Source organism: Homalodisca vitripennis, chromosome 4 (genome assembly GCF_021130785.1).
Source record: "Homalodisca vitripennis isolate AUS2020 chromosome 4, UT_GWSS_2.1, whole genome shotgun sequence".
Taxonomy (NCBI): Eukaryota; Metazoa; Arthropoda; class Insecta; order Hemiptera; family Cicadellidae; genus Homalodisca; species Homalodisca vitripennis.
The window spans coordinates 46,392,876-46,410,726 of NC_060210.1; the positions used below are offsets into that span (position 1 = coordinate 46,392,876).

General features: G+C 33.1%; 1 protein-coding gene across 1 annotated transcript in view; it reads right to left on the reverse strand.

The window, feature by feature from the left end:
• Nucleotides 1-4,996: 4,996 nt before the first annotated feature.
• The window catches only part of LOC124359277 (gustatory receptor for sugar taste 64f-like), a 55,265-nt gene continuing 42,410 nt past the window's right edge, over nt 4,997-17,851 (reverse strand). The window contains exons 5-10 of the mRNA XM_046811894.1: nt 15,378-15,599; nt 13,648-13,802; nt 11,083-11,254; nt 10,147-10,236; nt 7,730-7,815; nt 4,997-6,986 (exon numbers count right to left, since the gene is read on the reverse strand). Coding sequence (XP_046667850.1) covers nt 7,756-7,815; nt 10,147-10,236; nt 11,083-11,254; nt 13,648-13,802; nt 15,378-15,599 — 699 coding nt within the window. The 3' untranslated portion in view covers nt 4,997-6,986; nt 7,730-7,755. The remainder of the gene's footprint in view (nt 6,987-7,729; nt 7,816-10,146; nt 10,237-11,082; nt 11,255-13,647; nt 13,803-15,377; nt 15,600-17,851) is intronic.

Here is a 17,851-nt window from a genome sequence, read left to right on the forward strand (position 1 = left end):
CAGAGGACCAAATAATTCTATTAGTAGCTTTACCTCTGTCGACACTGCTGAGCGCTTTGCCTGTCAAACTGTTTGTCTCTTTGACAAAACCAATATTAGGCTTTTACATTTCAGTTGTATTTAAATTGTGTCGGGTTCAATGTCATTGCGCTGTCATTTGAAAGACCATAATTTCAAACTTCTCTACCACAATATGTGGATGATCAATACATAAAACTCAAATTTTATTCCGAACTACTGGTGGGATTATTTTATGCACCACTGCCCACTTTGCCAAACATTTCCTTAGTGCGCATTTCTCAGGTCTATGGTATCGTAAAATCATTTAATATAAAACTCTGATAGATATTGTTTATTTGAATTTTCATAATCATATAAATATCATAATAATTTACATTTAAATGTAATTATTTATAAACACTTGTTATAAAACCACAAGTTTCTAATGTTGCCAAGTTAACAATTATTAAGGACATATAACATCAATATTATATACCAACATAATTTTTATGAAGCAAAATATATATTTATTTTACGTCAGAGTAATTAACCATTCCCCTATTTTACATAACTAACATTAAACACTGCTTCAAGCAAAATTAAAATATAGCATCATGGACTCCAAATTGCCTCCAACTAGGACAATGTTATTACAAAGTTGTAATGTTTATTTTTTAAATCATAACAATATCACTGCACTCTATCCTGTCTCGCTGCTCCATAATGGCTTCTCCGAAATCCTAGCGTGAACACTAAAATGTTCCTTAGTTTGTTTCAAAACCTTGTAACATTTACCATAGCAATTCTGTGATACCTTATGCTCATTTAAAAAATCCCTTTTCTAGTCTCTGTCTTGTGTTATTACTCCATGACAGATTCCACATTGTCTCTTTTATTATAACAAACTATTTATCAACTTTACATAGTTCTCGGAAAAAATTTTTGTGGCCAAAAATAAAGTAGTAGGAAAAGGCGAATTTTATTTTAGGCCTAACCTCTTCCTTATTTATAATTTCAAATTACATCCTTATTATAATAATAAATTCGAAATTGCCATTGTGTGTTTGTTTTGTTTTCACGCGTAAACTATTCAACCGATTGAACTCAAATTTTACATGTATATTCTTACGGTCCCTGGGATGAACATAAGCCTATTCGTATTTCAAAAATCCCTTCGGGATATGCTCCACTGGTCATTAAAGTAGCGAAAATCCAATCTAGGTGTCTAAAGTTGTGAAAATTGGAAGAGCCTGTCAAATGTAATCAACTAATCTGTGTAAACATTGTTTAATATTTTCAATTTGTTTACATTTATTTATACTGAGTTCATTTTCTCATGAATATCAAATATATTTAACACCCTTTTGGATTTCAGCGATTAGGTAAATACTAATCTACTTTACTAAATACCCTAAAACATGAGGTGATCGGAATTTGACACGGAAGGAGACGTGCCACGCCTACTAAATTGCGTTTAAAGCAGCGGGGCAACTAATAGTAGCGCAGATGTAAGAGACAATATAGTTTAACTTTTACTTTACATTTAAAGACTGTTACGAAATCTAAATTAGTTGTCTTTTGACAAAAGTAGGCTTCTCCGAGCTGTATATCGTATATATATTTTCTTGACCAGGAAAGAGGCCAAATCAGCTATGGAACAAAAAATACTAAGACCGGAGTAAATTACAATGACCATAAATATATAATCTTTAACATGTTTTCTTGTTCGTGGGAAGAAGGCAAACTCAACATTGGAGTCGAAAATATAATTCACTCGAACCATAAGTGCTCGTACAGGTGCAAAACCTACGAAACTGCGTACGAAGCCGCAGGTAACTGCTAGTTATTGTTACATAGAATGCTGTGTTTCACTATTAATTATCTAATCGGTTACAACCCGGTTTTATTGGATTTTTAATTCAATTGCACAACTTTTATGTCTCTTTTTTGTTAATGTTAAAAACGGTCTTCTGTTAATTTCCAATTAAAGATGTTAATGGGCGTTATTTCGAAATAGCTTTGTTTGATAAAAACTTCAAAACATATGCTCATTTGAAAATAAATTTTACATATCCCTTACCATATTCCAAATTTATATCTTAAATCGCTCTTGATATAGAAAATAATTAATAAAAAAACAAACAGGGAGACAGAAAGGATTTCATCGCAGAGGAGCCATGTTTATATTGTGAAACAATATGTTTATAGGATTTTTCCCCCAATTCTACGAGTAAATTTTACAAAAACGTTCCAGTCAGTTCCGGTACACCATGCACTCAACTACATAGAGATCTACTTTATGTTGTGTGGTCACTATTAAGAAATGCATCAACAAAGTTGTTTTAAGCAATTACAAAACACATTATGTATCGTTTATAAAAAATATATCAAATGCTACTATTTTTTACAGTTCTTCATTACGAATAAATGGATATAAACCGTGTTTAACATCAGTGATGGTAGCTTTTATCAATAACCAGGATTTGTAAGAGAAGGAATGCTGACCACGTCTTGTTTGCGAACGGCACATGCCAGGTCAGGTATGCAGCGTGTTATTACTTAAAGGCCTCTCTCTACGGAAAACCAATATACTGTTAAGGTTCCCGCGCAAACGTCGGCACGTCTTGCCTTATAGTTGCGAACAAATACCGTCTTTACACTTGGGTCACATTTAATTTAAATAAACTACCATCTTTTACAAGGTGAGAAGGAAACTTGTTATCTTCTCACTAAGTTTCGATGTCAACTAGATCAATTTATTCAAAAATACACATCTCAATATGTTCTATTTTGTCATATAGTTCATGATTTTTATTTCTTTTAATAACTTAGAAATATAATTATAACCATGTAATTTTTAAAATTATATTTAAATAAAAAATCTACTCCTTAAATCATAAATTAATAAAAATATGTAACTAACTGAAACTATAAATTATACAGATACTTACTGTAAATCTAACACTTCTTTACTTGCCTACACTTCACACTTTAAATAACTATGATTTCACGTGGAGTTATAAAAAGATTTATTTTTCATTTCATGTATTTGGACTATTTTTCTTAAAGGGAATTTAACGTGAAAAATATTTTCCAAACCCAAAGCCGATTGCGCAAAAAATCAGTGTCCGACACGATTGCACATGCAGTGATCACAGTCGGAGTACAATCCAGCTTATCAGATACAGTCATTATTTTCATTTTGAAAATTCTTAACGTAATTCAAACTTTGTATATCCATGTAAAGATATATCATAATACTAAAGTATTTATAAATATATTCATAATAGATGAAAGAACCTGAAGAAGGTCATCATGACACTGTGTGAAACTATTCTTCTTATTTCCCACGTAACATTTCTACAAACTGTCATTCAGCAAAGAGTTTACAAGCTGTAAAAGGAAAGGCCAGGGTCGTAAAGCTTCACTGAAAAGCCTTTTCTCCAAGCAGTATCGTAAGCTGCTGTTATGAGATATCCGCAGAGGCTTTTGGCATCGTAAGTTATCCCCCTTAACCTGCCTCAATGAAATATAGTATTAGCTCGGGAAATTTTTACTATTAAAACACAATTTCATGTGGTAATAAATTTAATGAATGTAATAAATTATGAATTTTTAACCTATAATATTAAAGAAAGGAATAAATAAATATATATATATATATATATATATATATTATATATATATATATATATATATATATCATTTATAGTTATAGTAGTTAGTTATATATATGTAATAATATTGTTATATATTGTGTTTTATTAACATTCTTATATTAATAAAATGCGGTCCAGAATATTACCTACATCTATGATACTGTTATTTTGTCACATCAGAATTTTTCAATCACATCAAATAGCTTACTTTTAAGGATCAGTCTCGTAAGGTGGTCTCCCTAATGAAAATAATAGGTAATATTCTCACAATAGTTACCGTAATCAACATGGGAATTGAACGTAAGCGTTCTATTGGGTTAAACAGTGATCTTGTGAGAATTGCCATTTACATCTAAATAGATCAAAGAGGATAATAAGTAGAATCCTTTTCGTAATATCATTGCTCATTACCGGAGTAGGACGGCTTTGAGAAGAGTTTTGTTTTATAAGTCCTTATCTGCTTCCAATCTTCACATTTTGAAAGATATTTTAACTTTAAAAGGTTTTGTAACCCACCTTTTAAATCAACACTCCAGTAACATTCTACTATTCTGTTAATTCACAGTCAGGTGACTATTTTTAATTTCTTTCACAGAAAATAGAACATCTTAGTAGTTGACTCAGCAATAAAACGTAATGAAATAAGTCTTCTTCGGAGGGAGTGGTAATTAGATCAGCTGTTTCCATACTGGTGTCTATATTGGAAATTGAAATGTGGACAGACAGATTTGATATGTTATTGAAATGTGATCACATACAAAATGTGATTCCATCACAGATAAATTCACTTTACAACTCTTATCCTAACCAACTATCTAGTTTTAGTCAAGATTAATTTGTAAAGATAACAGATTTCAGAAATTGTCCATTATTATATGTTACAAAGTAGAATACTACGGTTCGAATCCATCATGAAAAGATAATGAGTTGTACGTCACGCACCAGAACACCTAATAAGACGAGAAATTGTGGGCAAGGGATTTATATGGCAAATGCCTTTGCATGTCATCTGAAAAAATAAGATGACGATGCTTGAAAGAAGAAAAGGGGCAGTCACTTCGGCTTCTCATTTTGTTATCAATATCTGAGGATTTTTCAAAATTATATTACTCTTTTCAATCATTCGTTGGTAAGAAATTTAAAAAGTAGGATTTATTGAAATTATACGTTGATTATTTATACTAAGCGTACTTTAATTATATATTTTTATACTACGTTTAAGTTATTAACAAATATTATTTTATATCTTAATTTTACTGCTTAACCGTAAATTACCATATTATTACCATTACGTTGTTGGATATTAAGGGGAAGTAAATCAGAACCTTTTGCGAGTAAGCAAACTAAATGTTTATTATGAATTACTTTTAAAAATTCACTTCGATAAACGTAACTCTTAGCAATTAAATTAAAATAGGACTTCAAATAACAAAGCTAGATTGTTATAGTCTACATTTTCTTTCTCCAAGGCATTGCGATAAATAAATAAACAGAAATATATTCAATATTTGTAACTTCAATCCCTTTAAACTTAATTAAGTATAAATCGATTTTTTTTCTATTCAATAAATGATGGCCACTTAAATAAAAACATATTAAAACTCAATATTCAAAATCGGGTATTGAAATTCTTCACAACTACACTCTTGGGCATTTAATAAACTTAAACATATTTCATTGTAATGCACCTTACACGATCCTCTGCAAGTTGATACCAGTGCAAGCGTGTCTAGCACTTTTCATGAAGTGGTTTTTTATTACTTAAATCTAAATAACCATTCAACTTTTATTGTTTAGCGGTTTAAAGTCCTTTAAAATAATTTTAATTGTATATTACTATTATTAAAGAGCAATTTAACATTATAATTAAAAATAATGTAGTTATTAAAAATCAATTAACTTTAAACTTCATTTTAATTCCATTTTTATGTAAATGCTTATCCAATATAAAGTAAATCTAATAATGTCATTTTTAAATCCGTGAAAACAAAACTAAATTTTAATAAAATTGCGCTAAAATGTAATGTATTATCCAACTCAGGGGCACACAGGACACTAGACTTGATGTTCAATTACTAAAATGCGTGAGTTCCAGTTCACAGATTATTTACCACCCATCCTTACATCCTTACAGTCTATTTCATAACCACTATAAACAAGGTCATAAAAATTGAAAGTCGATTTAACTGAGCCTTCATTCTTCAGGGACCTTACAGCCTATATGCAACTGTCCACTTTAACCTTTTTAGACCAAGTATTTATGAGTCCTTCCATCCCGAATTACAATACTACCTGCCAATACAATTCTAGAGTAAAAAACAATTTGTCAATATACGTTTATAACACATCGATCAATGAATTTCCCAAATAAAAAAATACAATCCTAATAAACGTCGCTCAGTTTTCCAATATATCGACACTCCTCATAATAATCGAAAATCATTAAAACATCTAGATGAAAATCGCAAATACTACTGCTACAAAACTAAGAATTTTAAATTCATAAATAAATAAATAATACTATTTGTACTCCATATAACACTCAAAATCACTAAAATGGTATAACTATTTACTCCTATAACTTAAAATAATAAATAGTTCCCTAATCAGTATTTAATTATTTCAAATTAATTACGTCCAATTATTTCTATCCTACTTAATATTTATTCTAATAAACGTACACTTGACTAGATTTCTAACTCCTATAGTATTCATTATGTTCATAATATAAACTAGGCAGCACTGCAAATATTTATCTGTTTCCAAATCAGCAATTTGAAAAGCCTATTAAAGTGTTCGGTGTATGACAAATTTTCATTAAATATAATACTTGTTTTCTGATACAAACTTTTGAGCCGAAATAAAAATAACATCCAATGTTCTTTCTTTTAAACAACAATAAGGTTTTGCGATGGAGGAATTACAAGCAGCAATCAATTACAATAAGACATACACAGAACGTAAGTTTTATATAAAATAATGTATATAATGTACTGTATATATTAGACTAAAGCAGGAAGCGTGCTCTTGCTTCACTGAGCACGAAACATACAAGCGTGAAATTGATATTCTACATAAAGGACCCATATTCTTTAGGGAACTATGTGAATTTACCTTTTGTATAATTACTAAAGACCAAGACTTCACTTGCTCTGGACGTCAACAATCCTAGGAACGTCTCTAGTTGGCTGTAAAACGAATTAATCAGTACCGGTATGATCTTTACAGCTTTTCTAAGCCTTATATGGACTATGTAATTAGTCTAATCAACAAAATTGCCATGACTATTATTTCCTCTATGTTTGTTGAGCATATTTTCACGTGGTTCTGCAACAGAACGTACATTATAAATATAAAAGACAAATCAATATAAAAAACGTACAGTTTAAAAAAGGTCAAATTAACATTAGGAGTACTAAATTACTGTAGTGTACTGAGATCATTATACATATATCTCATGTAATAGACAGTGACTAGCACAGAATGTTATAAGATAGTCACTTATATTCACTTATTGTAAACGTTTTCTATTACTGGAAACAATCCGTACAAAAAATATGTCCTGAGGCGCACCTTTAAAACTTCTTAGGACAGTGAAGTATTAATTATGTATGATTAAATATGCTACTACAGTACAGGAGAAATCGACAAAAGATAAGCTAGAAAGTTAAATGGAAGGAAATAACTTCCTTTATTTGTAATTTATATAACTATGATAAACATATTGGTCAAGACTGTAGAATATAAACAAGTGTATACTTTAACAGTACAAGTGCAGTGTTATAATTTGATCTAACCACGAAATGTTTACATGGATTTCAAACTACGCACCTCTAATGTAATAATAGTACTATATGCCATAAAAGCTCATACGTATACTAATGACTGATAATAAATAGTTAAACGCAACAGAACCACACACAAATATTACAATTCTTGTGTTATCAGGATCATATGTTTGATAAACATTAGAAATAAAATTGCCAAAAGAGCAGAAACCAATGACCATTTACACAAAAATGTATGTGTATAAAGTAGTAAATACTGATAACGGTAAAAATGCTGTTCACCTGTATTTAATAGTGAAGCGTGACGTTTAACTTGCATTCTGGAGTTGAATTAGAACAATTTCATAAGTAAGGATTGCTCCAGCAATCTGAAATTATAATAATATCAAATACACATGAAAATGTCCGTAGTTAATACAAGTGTACGTAGTATAACCCTGCATATGACTTTTGAACTAATTCTGAAAAACCTCATAACAATTTACAGCTTCTAGATTAACTAGCCGACCCGGTCACACATGTACAACCCCTAAGTGATCTCGATTAAAGTATATATATATATATATATATATATATATATATATATATATATATACTTTTTGTGATTCAATGTTTATTGAAATTAAATTAGGCTATTGCCACTTATACAAATTAATTTAATAAATGGAAATAAGTCATTTTACAGGTATTTGGTCTTCCGATCATATGTTAGTTTGGTTATTTAAACGCATATGTGACAGATACGGCCAAATACAATATAATTGAATCGTAAAAAGTAAGGGCTCTGTGGTGTAATGATAGCACATTGACACGGCAAGTGAAAGATCCGGGTTCGAGTCCCGGCGGAGCAAGTACTTTCTGTGATTCAATGTTTTATATATATATATATATATATATATATATATATATATATATATATATATATATATATATATACAGGGTGACAATTAAGTCTGGAACCCCCTTTTTAATTTTTGAACCACAATAGAAAGTAATACCAAAGTTCAAACGTGCTTACTGGTGATAGTAACGCACACATCTGCCCAATTACCGACCAGATATTCCCTTTGGGGGACGGTCCACAAGGAGTCAGACAAAATTCTTAAATAGCAGCATAGGTCAAGTTTGGTATCAAATTAAAGGTCTCACTTAGCAGAGTACAATGCCGCAAACCGGACTTCAAAAGGTGGATTCATTCAGTAGTTATAACTATTTTAATTTTATAACAATTTAACAATGTAAATTATTAAGTATTACAAGTAAGCACCAATTTTCAAGTACCTGTGATCAAAGTAAGTGTTCAAAATGTTCCCCTCCCATCGTCTGGCAATGTCCTAGGCGGTTTTAAAACCATCCACTGCATTTTGAAGGTAGTCACGAGGAATATCTTGAGCTTCTTGGACTATGAGATTTCTTAGGTGCGCCAAATCTCGAGGCTTAGTACGATAAACTTTATCTTTGAGGTATCCCCAAAGAAAAAAATCCAGCGGAGATAAAGCAGGGGAACGAGCAGGCCACTCTACTGCACCACGTCTTCCAATCCATCTGTGATGGAATATTGTATCCAAGTATTCTCTAACAAGGAGAGCAAAGTGTGGTGGCGCGCCATCTTGTTGGAAATAAATTTTTTGAAATTGTCGACCAAGAGCAGCTTGTAGTGCAGGAATTATCTCATTTTGGAGCATTGCTAGATACGAGTCACTATTTAAATTACCATTGATAAATAATGGGCCCATAATTTGATTTCCTATAATACCTGCCCAAACGTTAAGTTTCTATGGATGCTGTGTATGACTCAATCTGCCACTTTCACATTCTAACAGTAATTGTGTTATTGGTAATAATTATTGATTCCTGGCTTTGATTACTACATTCTTAGATGATGGGAGGGGAACATTTTGAACACTTACTTTGATCACAGGTACTTAAAAATTGGTGTTTACTTGTAATACTTAATAATTTACATTGTTAAATTGTTATAAAATTCAAATAGCTATAACTACTGAATGAATCCACCTTTTGAAGTCCGGTTTGCGGCATTGTACTCTTCTAAGTGAGACCTTTAATTTGATACCAAACTTGACCTATGCTGCTATTTAAGAATTTTGTCTGACTCCTTGTGGACCGTCCCCCAAAGGGAATATCTGGTCGGTAATTGGGCAGATGTGTGCGTTACTATCACCAGTAAGCACGTTTGAACTTTGGTATTTCTTTCTATTGTGGTTCAAAAATTAAAAAGGGGGTTCCAGACTTAATTGTCACCCTGTATATATATATATATATATATATATATATATATATATATATATATATATACACATATTTGTAGCAACTTAATGGAAGCCATTTGTTTATTTATTTTAAACCGATCGTTTACCAATTCTTAGTGATTGAAAATTATTATGTGATTTATATGTAATCGATGTCAAGAACACCGTTCGAGACAAGAAATAATCTGTACGAGTATAACAAATTGTATTTAATTTTCTCTATAGGTTCCAATAGATACCAGAATTTATATTAGATGGCTGTCGTATTAGATCGAGATGGCTAACGAACGTAACTATACAAATTAGATTGCTTGTCATTTAAAAATAGAATAACCTTCCCTGTAACCAGGAATCATACATAAGTGCGCGTACAAATTTAATACATATAAATACTTTAAAACTAATCTGGAGACATATTTTATTACTTACTCCAAGAAGGAAGTTCCTTGTAATGCTGAACATGTTGAAACCTGTTAGAGCAACGTAGTCCGATGTAACTTCTTGTAAAAACCTCTGCACCTGAATAGACCGCAAAAAATTAAAACATTTGTACAAATGTTATACTTATTTTAATACGGTTTGTTAACGATCATTCATATAATTTATTCAATGCAAAATTATAAGCCAGCCTACAAGTGTTAATCAAGAGTACAAGGAATTTTTTTCGCTTTATTTTAAATGTAAGAAGGCGTTACATGGGAAATGTGTATACTATTAATAACCACATATCTTGTTACAACTAATCTTGTACGAGATAAAGTTCTCTAATGAAAATTTTTTAGCAATAAGAATTTACTTATAAGTATTATGTGAAATGGATTACACTACAAGTTTCAATTAAACCGCGTGTACATGCTTACCTCTGTACAATAGCTCTCCGATGGACAGAGGAAGCTACTAGCCGGCTCTGGTCATGGATGGCGGCCGCCTGGATCACTACTGCAGATGTACATGCTTACCTCTGTACAATAGCTCTCCTATGGACAGAGGAAGCTACTAGCCGGCTCTGGTCATGGATGGCGGCCTCCTGGATCACTACTGCAGATGTACATGCTTACCTCTGTACAATAGCTCTCCTATGGACAGAGGAAGCTACTAGCCGGCTCTGGTCATGGATGGCGGCCGCCTGGATCACTACTGCAGATGTACATGCTTACCTCTGTACAATAGCTCTCCTATGGACAGAGGAAGCCACTAGCCGGCTCTGGTCATGGATGGCGGCAGCCTGGATCACTACTGCAGATGTATATGCTTACCTCTGTACAATAGCTCTCCGATGGACAGAGGAAGAGTTCGGGAGCCACTAGCCGGCTCGGGTCATGGATAGTGGCTGCGTGGATCACTACTGCAGATGTACATGCTTACCTCTGTACAATAGCTCTCCGATGGACAGAGGAAGAGTTCGGGAGCCACTAGCCGGCTCTGGTCATGGATGGCGGCCGCCTGGATCACTACTGCAGATGTACGACCGACGAGGAACAGTACCGAGTACATGTAGAACGCCTGAGATTTGTACTGATTTCCTTTCTTACCGGAACTATAAGAACATTGGATTTATAGAGATACAGTACATAAATTAATAATTTACTGTGTTGTGGATAGAATATTCTCAATGATACCATTTTATTATAAGATTATTATCAGCTTTCATTGCTAAGTTTTGTGTTGTATTAGGTAATTCTTGTAAAATGTAGTGACATATACGAGGAACACATTCTTCTTAAGCACATAAATACACTTATACTTATCTTCTATAACACGTTAACGCAGTATTTATGTAATCTAAAAAGGCATCTCTATCATTAGTTAAAATTGTATAACTACCAGTATCAGTGGCGCACCTAGGAGTTTTACTGGAGGTTGTCCGGAACTCCGGAGGGTCGGGGATATGGAAAATAACCCCCTCCCCCTTCGATTTTTAGGAAGGTTCGGGTCTTCCCCGGATAATAGTAGAATATTTAGGTCCTTAAGTTGTACTTCTGAACTAATAAAAGGAAGGCCAAAGATCAGGTCAGAGTGTATGAAGTTTACAGTACAACCGCGCTACCAGCATTTACCAGGATGCTTATACAGGAATAGTTACAACCTTACAACCATTTTATATAAAATGTATTTAACTAAAGCAGCATTTAATCATAACATTAAAAAAATAGTTAAGTTTAAATCACAAATTAAATCTTGATGTCTGCTCTCGGATAAAAAAGTAGGCTATAGTTTGAAAGTTGACTAAAAATTACTAATATAGAGCTACAATAATAGGAGTTATATTAACATTTAGCTTGTATATTTCTGCTTTTTTACATATAAAACTGTTTACAAACAATAACTTCCAGTTTTTATATCAATAACAACGAAACATTTCTGTTTTGGCGCTTTTTAACCAAACTACAACTTTAAAAATGCATAACTAGGAAATTTAAAATTTGAGTAAGACCAAATGCTTGTACAAGATAGATACACGTATACTGTAATTGAGTATGTAGTTTTAGAATTTTAGAAGAGTATGAAAATTAAGTTATTGAATTACCATCTTAACTTTTAATTTTGACCGGCTGGTCCACAAAACTTGGCATTGGTCACGTTTTGGAGTTCTTAGTCATTATCTATAGATTTTGTAAATCGTGATTGAAAATGTTTAATTTTTAACTCAGATTAAATTGAGGGTGTTATCCATTTATCATAGGCGGCAACTGCTCGTTTCAACGCGCAAACCCTCCAGGGTGGTGTTGCCTTGTAGCCTTGTAGGATTAATACTCAAGGCTCGGAGTGACAACGAATGACAACAAACTAATACGGTACATAACTCAGAGCTCGGCAACACACTCATTAGTCACTACTACGACAACTGATCGAGTCGGAACTACAGTAACAGATACTTTGTACCGTGTACTCGTCCGCTAAACGAAAGTACCCGGTACAGGTACTTTTACTACACATATACTTCACATGTTTACCGCCGTTCCTGGTAAAAAAATAATTGAACTCGTTTAGAGGTAACAGTAACAGGAACATGTACACGTAGCATTTTAGCAGGCCTCTAAAACGTATGATTCCAAATCAATACGAATACATTTCATACTCGGTTACTGAAAGTACAGAGTACAGGTAGAAGCCATAAAAATAGTATGAATTACCCTCACTTTCGCTAGCCCGAGGTCCTGATCATGAGTTCAATATTTTATTTATAATAGAATAAAGTTAATGATTTGTCAAACACCATGTACTGTGTATCACATCTTAATTCGTCAACCACTATAATGTTTAACGTTAAAAAAACGGAACGGAAATCGCGATTTATTGACGCGCGCGCGTTTGGCGTTTGGTGTTTGTGTGTGTGTGTGTGTGTGTGTGTGTGTGTGTGTGTGTGTGTGTGTGTGTGTGTGTGTGTGTGTGTGTGTGTGTGTGTGTGTGCGCGCGCGCGCGCGCGCGCGTGTGTGACCAAGAAGAGATTGATAATACAAGGAACAGGGCTACGATGATTATGTGATAGGTTAAGCTGTTCAAGCATCAGTAGAAAGATCGAAAAACTGGGTTAACTGTTATTATAATCAGGCCAAATTGATGTACATTGAACAGGATTTAAGCCAATATCTATGTAAATATCACAATGCCTCATATTGAGATTCCATGTTTTGCATTTTTCCAAAGCAAGTTAACGAAATTTTTTTTTTTCAAAGAATAACCCTCAGTATTCTACCCTCTAGCTCCAGTGAACACTTCATTAGTTTCTGTACTCCTCCGTACGCTAAAGTGAAGTTGAAATAAAAGACAATGATGGCCAAATTCTATTATATCAAAATATCATTACTACATTCCAAATAAGTAGTGTATATAAAATAAGAGAAAAAGGTCGTATTAAAGAATGGTATTGACGTAGCACTAGAAAGTGTTATTATAAGTTTCATATGAGTAATAATATTGTTGACTTACTCTATCTCTGCGATGAGTTGCGCACAAATGAAGTAGACGTTATTGGCAACTGAGAGAACAATAATCTTGTTGATGTGATGGTCGACCAGTTTTACAAGATGAGTGAGTGAAGCATACATTTCACGATACTCCCGCCACTGGGACTGTGGTAGGACCTACGAGCACATCGTCAACCCTCAACCATCCAGTTATTTACCAAAGCATGTTCATATAAACGTATTAAAAATGAAAATATTAAGGTGTTGCAGTGGGCTTTCGGTTAGAATATGATTTTTATTGTTAAAGAAAGTTTTTTCGACACTGCCCCTTTTCCAAAGAAAAGAAATGTAAACCGATTGTTTTATCGTTCTACGAAAACTGGTAGGCATTGGAAGCAAACTTTAGGGTTGCCTTACAATTAGATACAAAGAAAAACTGTTGAATATAAGAATATGATTTTTATACAGTTTATGCATGAAAATGGATACAATGATATGTTTTATAATATAAATAATTACGTCCTTAAGAAAAAACTGTTAAGAACAAGCAATTCCTTAAATTATGTTAAATTAAACAATATTATTTCCTTGAGCCATAAATAAAAACAATTTTATTTGGGCCTCATTACAAAATTGCATTACTCTCCTACTTTAAATTCATATAATTCCTCATGGAATAGTCAAATAATTTGAATTTTCTTTAGGTAAATTATCTTAAAGGGTTATGAATTTAAAATACAAAATTCTTCTAATAAAATATCGATGATTCCACTACGTTCGTGTTTAGTTTCTTTTATTTCGATAAGGATAACGTTAAACTTAGTTGAAAATAGTAAAGAAATAATAAGTAAGCTTTTACTTAAACTTGATATTTTCCAAGAAAAGTTTTTAATACAAATAAAACCACCTATATTCATCACTTTGAAATTCAGCAAGTTTTTACTATATCTCAAAAAGAGGGCCAAATAGCTTTATTTTGAGATACATACGCAACTAGCGAAGGAATATCCCATGAAGGGATATTTATTGAACTCAGCGTTTCATATCGTAGAGTTCGGCTACGAAACAACTATTGTGTATTTTAAATCATCTAGCAAACATTGGACCGTACTACTACAAATAGATGCACTTTGTCAGTGTTCTATGCAAACGAGTGCTCGTAATAAATCTCTGACTCCAACATCCAGGTATCTAATCTCAAACATTCAACTACTATTACTTTGTATGACTCGTGTACACTTCAAACCCACTTCACATTGTTCACTTTGCAATAATATTAGAAGCAACCCCCCTCCTAGACTTCACCGTACAATGGTTTTGACATAAAACTAAAACTTCAAAAATGACTTAGAATTATTAATTTAGTAGATGTGAGCATCTTCATACGCATAGTATTTAAATATTCTAAACAACATGCAGCATTATTTTGAGTAAAACATATACTGAATCACTCGTCTTGTAATTCAAATATTTAGATGAACTTATTCTTTTGTTTAATGGTGGTAAATTATTACGCCCCTAGATTGACCACTATGTTCTGGCTACTTGTGCATTTGGGTAAATTTCATCAAGGATGTTGTCTTGGGAAGGAAATTTGTCTTACGCCAAATGGGTTGGAAGAGCATGGCAACTACAGTCACAAATTTAATGCAGGTGTACTAACACGAAAATGGTACCTAGGTAAAGTCTAGATATGACTAGTTTTTAACTGAGAATACACTTTGAATTAATAATACTTTCGATGTAGCATACCTTTCCCCTGACCAGTCTAAGAGCGGACGTGAGGATGTGAAACTGTGCCGCAAGGGCCGAACTGACCAGCATGATAAACAGATCAATAAAGTTCCAAATGAAGGTTCCAGAGAGGCTCACCCAGATAGTAGCGAACCCCTTCCACGTGCTGTACGAATGGCCGTCGAACAGGAACCAATGAGTATTCGTTGCGAATATTTTTATGTAGTCTAGTAGCAAAACCTAAAATACACGTTATTTAATCAATTACATTTATAAAAGAACCGATAAATAACTACTACAATTCAGTGGCGTATATAGAAAAATATTTTGGGGGGGCTGAAAGACCGTAGAAGGGGGGTCCGGGGGTCCTCCCCCGGGAAAATTTTGCCAATTTAAGTCTTAAAAACACAGGTTTAAGGTTTTTGGCATGTATAAACGCTAAAATGGAAAGAATGAAAATCACTCTTTCGGAGAGATTTTTAAGTTTTTCATGGCGAGTTTCCTTCTTTTCGAGCAGGTTTCACTTTTCCATTTTAGCGTTATTATGTTTATATAGAAGGACCTGTATCCTTTGTATATTATTTTTGTATAAAATTAAAATTCAAAACTTAAGTGTCTGCTAGTTTGGTAGTTTTCAGTTGTTAAAATAGAAAATAATAGAGGCTATAAAGTCCTATTTTTAAAATCTTTGGTTTAAAATAGTTGTTATACAAAGAAATATATTGTCCTACGTATCTAAAACACAACACACCACAATATTATAAGTTTGAAACTAATAAATGTTGACTATATACTATATTTATTTTAGCAATTGAATTGTTATTTTAGTTTTTTTTAATTTTACCTTAATGAAATCAGAAATAGTAATTTCAGTATGCACACAATTCAAATATTTATATCGTTAAAAAACTAAAATCTCAAACAGCCTTCCAAGCTACAATAACCAGTTATTGTAGGCCTACTTTATGAACTGTTACAAGGGAAGAAAATGAAATATAGCTAAAAGTATTCATGAAACACTGTTTATTGTCATTTTACAAAACAAAATCCAAATTTCTAGACTTCAGTGAAAATTGTTTTAAAACTTCCTCATCAGTTATGGTAATGTCTCTATGAATAGATAAAAGTGCAAGACCATTCAACCTGTTTTCCGAAGTTGTGTTTCTCAGATACGTTTTAAGTCTTCGGAGAGATGAAAAGCTCCTTTCTGCAGAAGCCACTGAAACGGGTAAAACCGCTAACAATTTCAAAATATTAAACATGTTTGGGAAATAGTCTTTATCACATTTTTCAAGAGCAGAAATTGCAGTTTTTGGCAAACTTTCTTTTTCTTCACGATTCCACTTTTGTTTCCACAGTAGAAATTCACTTCGTACCTCATCTCTGAAAGATAGATCTTTTTCATAAAACGTCAGGGCAGGTTCCAGGGATGAAAATTCCGTTTTAATGCAGTGCTCAGGAAGAACATTCTGTAGTGAGTCGATTACTTCCCTGTGGTTTTTAAAACGCTCCTGAAGTGAACAGCAGAAATCGTCAAGGTATGGTATATACACTACACGCCGGTAGTATTCTTCCACGTTTGTATAAGGAGTATTGCAGCGATTAGTTTGCTTGCGACATGTACGGGGGGTTTCCTCTTTGATACCTAATTTGTCAGTGCTTACTTTTAGCTCACTGAACAAAGCCTGGAATGTCTCTTCTGCTTTGCTTCGCCTTTCCTTTACTAGTTCCAATACATTGGAAATCTGTTTGTTGGCTTGAGCAAGATCTATATCTTTCTTTTGGAGCATCTCTGAAAGGCGGATAGTCAAAGAAAGCAAGTTGTTCAAAATAAAAAGACATGCAACAAACTGAAAACTGGTCACGGAGGCAATTAGTGTGTGTGCTTTTACAGAAGCTTCTGCAGTCGATTCTTCTTCAATAGTTGATAGAGCGGTAATTATAGGCTCCAAAGCTTCTTTAAACATTATAACTGAATCGTGGCGTTGCACCCAGCGAGTCTCACACAGACATATAAGTTTTTTTCTTTTCATCTCAGGGCAGCATTCAGAAATACTTGACTTAAGTATCGCAGTTCTCTTAGCTGACTTGTGAAAGAAACTACACACCTCACTGATGACACCCATACAATTCCTTATCATAGGGATTTTTGATGCATCAGATAGACATAAGTTAAGAGAGTGAGAGGAACAATGTGTGTATATGGCTGAGGGTACTTTTTCACTTATGTATGCTTGTACCCCTCTGAACTGGCCACTCATGACAGAAGCCCCATCATATCCTTGACCACGTAAATTATTTAAATCAAGTCCAAGACTGGTTAGACTTGACATTAATGTATTGGCTAAACCTTGACCTGTTACATCATACACGGGTACAAAAGCCAGAAAATCTTCCCTAATTTTAAACAATTCCTCGTCAACATATCGGACACAGAGGGAAAATTGTTCAATTTGGCTAATGTCTGTTGTCTCATCTGCTAATACTGAATA